This window comes from Cylas formicarius, unplaced genomic scaffold (assembly GCF_029955315.1).
Source record: "Cylas formicarius isolate icCylForm1 unplaced genomic scaffold, icCylForm1.1 PGA_scaffold_4__25_contigs__length_36172078, whole genome shotgun sequence".
Taxonomy (NCBI): Eukaryota; Metazoa; Arthropoda; class Insecta; order Coleoptera; family Brentidae; genus Cylas; species Cylas formicarius.
This window is the reverse complement of record NW_026844334.1, coordinates 19,564,743-19,573,983: the sequence shown is the minus strand read 5'-3', so window position 1 is coordinate 19,573,983 and position 9,241 is coordinate 19,564,743. Positions and strand designations below refer to the sequence as shown.

Genomic DNA, 9,241 nt, shown 5'->3' with positions numbered 1-9,241 from the left:
ATGAGTTTGTCGGGAAAATTCTTAAAAAAAGACCGAGATAAAGTTCAAGTACGTATGTCAATATTAAAAGAAAGTCCGCAGTCACAGTCAAAATGAATTAAAACAAAAGAAAAAATATTGCGATCAATGTCAAAAGAAAAATCCCTCTTAAGATATGCTTGCGTTGCTTTTAAAATAAATTGAAACTTCAGTTATCGCTGTAACGCCTGTGGCGTAACTTTCTGCAGCAGGAACTCCTTTGACTAAAAGTTGGTAACGGAAACATAGCCAAGGCATGAGACGCCACTTCATTTTCTGAAGACGTTTAAAAACACTAATAGCTCAATTGCGCAGAAGATCTTAAATTATATTTAAGTGATATTCAAAGTATTACAAAGAAATAGTTCAATCCGTTAACCAAATATTCCTTTGACTAAAATAATTGCATGTGTGGTCTACCCATTAATGATCAGAGACCATGGAGAACTGATACATAGTAAGTCAAATGTTTGTCAAATTACAATGTTTCAAATACTGACGGTTGTGCTACTAACGACAAGCTGCTTCGAGGGCTTAGTTTCGGATTTAGAAGAGAATATTCGTAATATATCACACTATAATGTTTACAAGTACGTCACAAATTTAAACCTACAGATCTGCGTTTTCGTTGGAATCGGCCTGAATTATTTCGCGGTAATTTTAGCCGGCACGTCTATCTGTCAAATAAAGTTCTTATAGATTTTTGTTGAAGACCGTAAAGTACAAAATTATTTTCTGGGAATCTGTCACCAAGATACTCTAGCGGAATGGCAGTTGTGCACAAACGAATTAACTAAGGTAAGGAAGAGGAAATGTGTATTTGAGTTGGGTCAGAACAGATACCACGCTCGAGTCCACAGAAGATTTTGCGATTTCAATATATTGGTGAAAAACAAGGATTGTCAATGTATACCTACCTTATTTGAAGAGGACATGGAGAAAGTTGTGGGTAGGTGAAACATATATTTTTCTCTCTAAATCAAATCAAATACAAAACGTATCGTTGTGTGATGGTAACTTTAGTTATATATATATTTTTATTTTTAAAGACTAGAAAACTTAGAAGAAAAAAAATTGCAAAGGTTATACATTAAAATACGTAGTAAACTAACAGATTAAACGAAACTAACCAAAAGAACATTAAAAGCACTGTTAAATCTTTGAAAGAAACTTACGTATATTTACATATGTATTTGTTTCCTTAGTTTTGACCGCAAACCCAAGAAGTTTTCAAGTAGGCGGACATTTTTGCCACAAAACACGAAATAGGTAGGGAGATAATCACCAAACTCCAAAAATGAAAACAATGGCACTACTTGTATTCTGTGACAATAACAATAACGTTGCCAATAATGTCCGGATTTTAGAGACTTATATGCGATTTTATAAAAATAAATCACTTTTCCAAAAAAATTATTATGATGTGGCAACTCGGTCAGTTGGGAGCTGACGTATGCGCCGATAATCATTCCCAAATGTATAAAAATATCTTAGCCACTTGTAGCGCATGAATATTTACCGTATTAGAGCCGTCATATTATTTAATAGCTATATGGTTATCCCTGATTGAAGTCATTGTTGCAATTTCTTGTCCAATTTTGTGTGTGTATGTGTCCAATTAACAAATTAATGCTAAAAATAATAGGCCAGATTTAAAATTTGCAAATGTTTAATTAATTCACATTTTTTATTCAGTATGAAAATCTCCTTTCAATGATGTATCATAAGCTGACTATAATTTTCTCACAAAATGAAATCGCACTTTAATCAAATTCTTGATTAATTTTGTTAGCAGTTATTTTTCCTTACATTGTAGTTTTAGTTACTTTTGCTACATATATATTTTTATTATTTTATACATACAATAAAGCTACAATGAAAATTTCTTTCAAAAATTCTGTAGCGAACACGAACACCCTATAGGAAAATTTTAATATAAAATATACTTAAATCGGTGGTAATTAAGATGATACCGAGTTTCTCATGAAGCATGAGGACCTACATACATGCCTTACAAAGGAAACGTATATCTTTGTCATCTTATGCATTACCTTTCGCACAAAGGAAGCGCGTGATATAGGCCCGAGGTGGTTTTTTTTCAATGGAATCTTGTGCCCCAGAAAACGCAGAGACAGCAAGATCTATTTTAATCACCACCGCCTGCGTTGGCCTTTTAGCTTTCAATTCGACGCAAACGTGTGAGGTATGTAAATATGTTCAGAATTTAATGTCGAAGTTTGTGCTCTCTATCCGTTAAAACGTTTTTTAGAGAGCACATGCCAAAAGTTGATTACACTTCGCATCCACGCTCGGTCTGCTAGTTTATAATCGGTCTTAAATAATGTGTAATATTATTTTTCGTTAGCTTTTTGAATCATCAATTTACTCATAATTTTTCTTGATGAATTCAATTAATGAAAAATTGAATTTTCTTGAAAGAAATAAAAATCAATAAATAATGAAAGCTGAATCCCTAGTTTCAAAAATAAGAGACACAAACAAAATGAGAAAAAAAAAAAATCGGCAGCTTCCTTTCACTGTTATTTTCAGGAAAATTGATATACCCTTTACCTTCCCTAGTGTAGTTAATGAACTTAATTACCGCCTGCGCATGGATAGAACTTCAGCTTTCTCCATCATCTTCATTTTAACATGAGCCAAGAGAAATAACTGATGGCTATAAGACCCATTATAGCAAAGTTTGCATTGTTTATTGCCATCCTGGAATAATTTCATTTTGTTGTCGGCATTAGGTCTTTCGTTTGGGAATAAGCAAAAATAAATATAATTATAGAGTAGTAGTACTCGCTCTATGTACCAACAATGTACTCGACAAATATAATTTATATTAAAATTACAGAAAAGTACAACGGGCAAATATGAAAGTTATGAACAACTCTGATAAAGAATTTATAGTAAAAAATTTTTTAACACTTTTTACAAAACTTCAGAATTCCTCTTGCGTCGGTTTTTGTTGAGTCGAACTTGCTAATGTTTCGCCAATCATCATGTTGGCTTCTTCAGAGCTTGACTGAAGCGGGCTGGCATTTTAATCTTTACCTGCTTATATATTGTTTAAGGGGAGCGGAGCTAAATGAGGGTAATAAATGCTGTAAACTCATGGCATCTAACATGGAATTTTGTCCTTAACAGATCGAAGATGTTTGAAGAATTTTGGACAAGCGGTAAATCTGGTTTTGAGGTTATATTTCTTTAGAACTGATATTTGGTCGATGATGTTTTGAATGTAAGGAAGGACAACCGTGGCAAGTGCCTCATTGCTAATGGACTGTTGTGGTGTAGTGTATTTTGTGATGGAATGCTTAATATCTTTAATGTGGAAATTATTAGCGAGAAGAGCAGAGGTAAGGTGTTTTAATTCTAGGTTCAGTGATTCGGGCTGAGATAGTTTTACGGCTCTGTAAACGAGAGAGTCGATAACCGACGATTTTTTTTATTGGTCTGTTAGGTTTTCTGGAATCACAAGAATATCTAAGAATGGGAGGTATGTTACGATATGTTACGGTGTATAGAGTTATGTCTAAGACAATCTACTAGGGATTCTTGACCATGAGGCTAAATAACAAAAGTATCATCGACATAGCGTTTCCATAAGTTTGGTTTTAGATGGAAGGTGTCGAAAGCTTTCTTTTCAAAGGCTGCCATAAATATATTCGCGATGACTGGTGATACTGGATAACCCATAGCTGTTCCCGACGTTTGTTCAAAAATTTGACAGGTATAAGAAAAATATGTTCCAGACAAGCATTTTTCAATTAAGGTGAGAAGGTGTGGTTCCGGATTCTCGGATTTTAAAATATCTGTAATGATGTTGAGAGTTTAAGGAATAGGAATTTTAGAGGCATGAGGGGTGACAGATTTCTTTACGGAGTCTGATAGAGAAGAAGCCTTAAGAACAGATTTAAGGTTGTGTTCAATAGATGACGTAAGATCTTTTTTAAGTTGACAATATGATCCGTCTGTAAGAATATCTTGAATATTTTCCTGATATTTATTTGTGTTCATGATCACCGTCGCATTTCCTTTATCTGCTTTTAGAATTACGACATCGGGATTAGATTTTAGAGATTTTAGAGCAATGCGTTCAGGCTTTTAAATATTAGATTTAGGAGGTTTTGATTTTTTGCGGTTTCAAATCGAATTTCATTAACTGTTAGAGATGGGAGTTTGTTTAGGATAGACTCGAAATTTGAAATGATTTCCTCTTTTGGGATAGTACATGGGGCAAGAACGAAGTTGGAATCTTTTGAAAGAACTGATTTTTCCGTTTCCGAAAGTTGGTGCGATTATACATTTATTACAGTGTTAGGTAATTGAGAAGAGTTAGATGGTTTCCCTAGTGTTGACGTTAGTTTTTCAAATTTCTGAATTTGGTTTTAGGTAGAAGGTAAACGAAGATTTAAAGCTTTGTCCTGAATCATGTTTGAAAGGGTATCGAACTCGGGTGGGGACAAGATGGAAGCAATTTCAAGATGTAGAGACAGCAGAGTCTTATTGATTTGGTCTATTTCCTTACAGGTATGATGAATTCTTTCTCCAAGTAAAGCGAAACTAGCTTTTCGAAGACTTTTATAATCGGATGAGGTTTTGACATGATGGGACATATTAAGAAAATTGTTGCTTGACTGTTGCAAGTTCGACTCAACAAAAACCGACGTGGGACGAATTCAGAAGTTTTGTAAAAAGTAATACAGTAGCCTGTCGAAGTTTCTTTGAGAAATTTATAACATATAATAAATAAATTTATGTAATAGATTTACATTAAAAGTTATCCATAGCAGCAGCCTTTGTAGCTATCTTCAAAGAATCTTAGAGTATTGATATTGAGAAGCACGGCTAGGAACCAAAACTGTCAAAAAAATATAGTGTTTTTTATGATCTGGATGGAAGAATCATACATAACAGATTTTTACAGTTTTGCGTCTTCGGATATCAGTGGCACATATTTAGTTAATCTTGTAGACGTTTATTAGTTTAGCAGATTATGTTGAATGAGACACAAAGTGACATAAGAAATTAACTAAAATTTTTGAAACGATCCCCACACTTTGTTCGGCAGGTCTACCGACATGCTATATTCCACCATTGCCGGACAGCCTGTGTAAGTACAACGTGTGCGGGCTTAGCCCCTGCGGGGTCACCACAATCGAGGGCGCGGTGCATAGTGTGCACTGTAACTGCAAGGGGCCGGTAAAAACCTACTTTGCAAACGTACAACCATCCCTTAATAAATCACGACTTTGTATGTGCCCGCCGCAGTTCTGTGAGAGCTCCAACGAAACGGGGACAAGCGCGGTTCCTGCAATAACTTCTTCTTGGACGCCGTGGCAGCAGGAAGTTCTGGAGCGAGGAGATGGAGAGCTTTTAGGCGCCGGCGTTAAAAATTACGACGGCGAGATTATACAAAAGGCGTTTTGTGTCGACCCATTTATGTATGTTTCGCCAGACGGTTTTGTTGCAATAGGTCGAATTAAATGTGCTCGACTAGAATAAAATTGAATCATTTCCTTCGTCAACGGCCTGGAAAGTTTCCCGCCTGATTTCAAGTCCACGTTTTAGTTCGATATACAGCCTTAAGGCATGAACGTACTTTGATTAGGCTGGTACTTCGAATACGTCCAGGATATATTGTATTCAAACTGGTCAAGTTAGAATTTTTATTCTTGAACACATGACTAGAGTACCAATTATTAGGCCAAAAGTCTGGTTCAGTTTTTAAAAGAATTTTAATAGTTGACTAAAGTGAAAAATTGCTCGTATATTGATCTGATGTCAAATTAATGTACCAACATTTTTAGGAAAACGGGGGTGTTCGATTGCCTAGGACCAGGAAGTAAATGGTATGTAATAATGTTGGTGTACAGAGCGCCTGATTTGGGAACGAAAAGTTAGCGTTTGCCCAATTCTAAACTACTTTCTGCCTTCTTAATTTTTTATACCTTAGGCGATTTTTGAAACTTCACACAACAGTCTGTTGCGTTGATTTCGTTCGCCTAATTAGTTGTATGACATTTTTTTAAATTTAGTGCAATATATTTTCTTTATTCTATTAAGACTGATTTAAAGCTTGTACAAATATATACTTCGTTGTCTGTAGATGTCAACAATGTAATTCATATTTTATAGTGGTACTTTTTATAAAACTTCTGGATTCCTTCTGCGTCGGTTTTTGTTGAGTCGAAATTGCTGACGTTTCGCCAATCATCCTGTTTTAGAGAAAAACATGTTCCAGGCAAGCATTTTTCAATTAAGGTGGTTCCAGATTCTCGGATTTTAATACATCTGAAATGATGGTGAGGGTTTCAGGAATAGGAACTTTAATAAAGAGGGATTCAACGTCGAAACTAACCAGAATATCTTGTGTATCTGATGTAATGCTTTTCATTTGTTCAATGAAGTGAAAGGAATTAAGTACGAAACTGTCAGTTTTCCCTGTAAAGGAAGCTAGAAATTTTCCTAGAGAATATGTTGTAGAACCAATGGTGCTGAAAGTCGGTCGATGGGGTAAAATTCTTTCATGTTATCAATTCCTCTACCAACGTGAGTCTATAGAAATCTATAAGCACGTGTCACTAATATGGGAATCAGTCATCTGAGACGGTGTTTATGCCCCTCATTTAGCTCCACCCCCCTCAAACAATATAAACAGAGTAAAATGCGAGCCAGTTTCAGTCAAGCTCTAAGGAAGCCAACAGGATGATTGGTGAAACGTTAGCTAGTTCGACTCAACATAAACCGACGCGGGAGGAATCCAGAAGTTTTATGAAACGTATTAGAGTAGCCTGTGGAAGTTTCTTTAAAAAAAAAAATAGTGGTATTATTACAAAAAGAAGCCGTGGCAAGCGAAGTGATTTGTCTCTTGTAATCCGTTTGAATTTTAAAACAACACAATTATTTTAAAATTATTTAATGAAAATTTGACCACAACAATGACTTTATTGTATATTATGTCTCAAGTACAAATTGCCACAGGTAAAGACTTTAATTAGAAGCTGTAAACAATAACATATCCACAAGTTTTGTCTCTATTTATATAACTCTAATATTTGTTATTGAAGAGTATTAAAATAAGAATTTGTTAATTTTGGAAACACTTTAGTTCTTATTTTGACAATTTGGTTAATATTTATTAATTTAGAACGACCAAAATATGTATTGTGGTTCCTTAAATAATAATTATATAATTGTGTACAAGGTGCAATAATGTTATTTTTTTTATTAGTCTTTGCATTGTAGAGGATCATATTTCGTCACTAAAAAGCAAAAAATATAAATTTTGACTGAACCGTTAAATTACACAAAGATTAATTTAAGTGTACGAATTTTTATTAATTCTTTATGACATCCAACTAAAAGATCAAATGACCCACACAGCTGACAATTCAAATGTAATCGCATCAAAATAAAATGGTTACGGAAATCAACTTAAAACTCACATCAGTGTTCGCTTTTTTGATAAGTGCTAAGGGTGCTCAAAATATCTAAAATCGGACACTCTGTACCCCTTCAAGGCACCCATTCCATATTAAAGCAAATGATAAAAATGCGTTTTAGCTGCGCAAATGTTTATAACGAGGAAAACTGTAGCTGTCGGACCTTTATCGAAAATGACGAATTAATCCTGAGAAGATATCTACTTCAGCGCCCTGGAAAGTTTAGTAAGCTCGTTCGACGAAATATTAATACAAATGGGTTATTATTACACAGTCTGTTTGCGAAACTTTCAGGTTACGTTGACGTAAACCATCAATATGATAATGAAGTGCTCGTTTATTATTCATCCGAAAATAATGGAAGACACTTCAGATACACGAGGGGTAAGTCGAACTAAGCGTCTTTAGAGTTCATCACCTTTCAGGGAGGTAAATTAAAAAAAAAAATAACGAAAAACTTTTAACGATACCGTAATTAATACGTTTATGTCTACATTTTTTGGACTATTTTTTTTTTGAACTAGAATCAAACTATACTGAAGATATTGGAGATGAGATGTATCCGGAAGACGAGGACGAATCTGATGATGATATTGTGTTGGAAGAAAAGGAAATTGAGCATGATGATCCTATTACGACAACCGAAGAATTGGAACGGGAAGAAGCCGAAAATGAATTGAAAGCTCGCAAATCTGTTGGCATGGTGGGAAGTTTTGGCTCCCAATTTCAACCCTATAGCTTTTTAATTTTATATGCGTGTTCTTGGTGTTTCTCCCAAATAATTTAAAACAACACAAGCCAATATTGCAACCAGCCTGTACGTTAATAAATATTTCATCGATTGAGTTATCCATTTAATAATTAGTTCAACCGGACCAGCTTCCGTAATTTTGATCCAGTCTTCATGGGATTAAGTCTTTTCTAGTTGTGTTGATTTGTACTCAGTTATAAGAAATTTTTTCACCATTTGTTGGACAGGATACATATTACCCGAGGAAGAATTTGCGTCTGTTCAACATTGAACTTTAATTCTGTAAAAAAAATTAATGCACGACTTCTGAGTAATGTCTACTGAGGGGTTCCTAGCGAATCGGTAAGGTTACCTAAGGACTCAAACAAATGCATATTTGCAATATATACAAAATCTTTTTCATAATAGAATTTTGTATTCTGCCGATAATACCTCTATTTTTAATATACTAATTTCTATAATTTTATAATATATGTAATTTGAAAAATAATAACCCACTTTTTTTGAAAGACTCGTCGAGTAAACTACTATGATTATATGTAGCTTTTTGCTTTCGCTTCAGCTGGAGCGTAATTGCATCAATTGAACTCGGATTAAAGTGAAATATAGGAGTTTAGCTTTAAACTGTATTTGCTTAAAAAACTAAAAGTATAGACCAATGGTTAGAAAAGTCAAGTAAATGAAAATAATATGCGTGCCTACCATTTGCTTTATGTACCTAACTACTAAATGCCGGATATAATAAATATAATTAATTGTCAAAAAGATGAAAGCATTTACCAAATCAATTCTGAATATTTTAACTTTAAATAGCAAATATATCTATATATGTGTGGGTGGAAGTTTTCTAGTATAAAGATCGTGTGAAAGTGGTACGATGAAAGTTCAGAGATTTGTAGGAAATATATACAAAGAAAATTGGATTTCTCGTAGTGTGCCACCAAGTAAGGTATGCATATTTTGTATGGAAAAGAGGAATACAAACTTTTGAAATAACGTATTTTTAATGTGATAATGA

General features: G+C 34.2%; 1 protein-coding gene across 1 annotated transcript; it reads left to right on the top strand.

The window, feature by feature from the left end:
* Positions 1–501: 501 nt before the first annotated feature.
* Positions 502–8,307, top strand: LOC132700931 (uncharacterized). Its single transcript, XM_060668529.1, has 8 exons — positions 502–672; positions 718–967; positions 5,099–5,229; positions 5,299–5,471; positions 5,838–5,879; positions 7,594–7,697; positions 7,767–7,856; positions 7,997–8,307. Exons 1-8 carry the CDS (start codon positions 502–504, stop codon positions 8,257–8,259), a joined length of 1,224 nt encoding a protein of 407 aa, XP_060524512.1. The 3' UTR covers positions 8,260–8,307.
* The last annotated feature ends 934 nt before the right edge of the window (positions 8,308–9,241 follow it).

Excerpts from the sequence above, each read along its gene's own strand:
- LOC132700931 (XM_060668529.1), top strand. The coding sequence starts at position 502 with ATGTTTCAAATACTGACGGTTGTGCTACTAACGACAAGCTGCTTCGAG. Across the intron at positions 5,230-5,298 it reads ACTGTAACTGCAAGGGGCCG|TTCTGTGAGAGCTCCAACGA; the intron begins GTAAAAACCTAC and ends TGCCCGCCGCAG. Across the intron at positions 5,472-5,837 it reads TTTTGTGTCGACCCATTTAT|GAAAACGGGGGTGTTCGATT; the intron begins GTATGTTTCGCC and ends CAACATTTTTAG.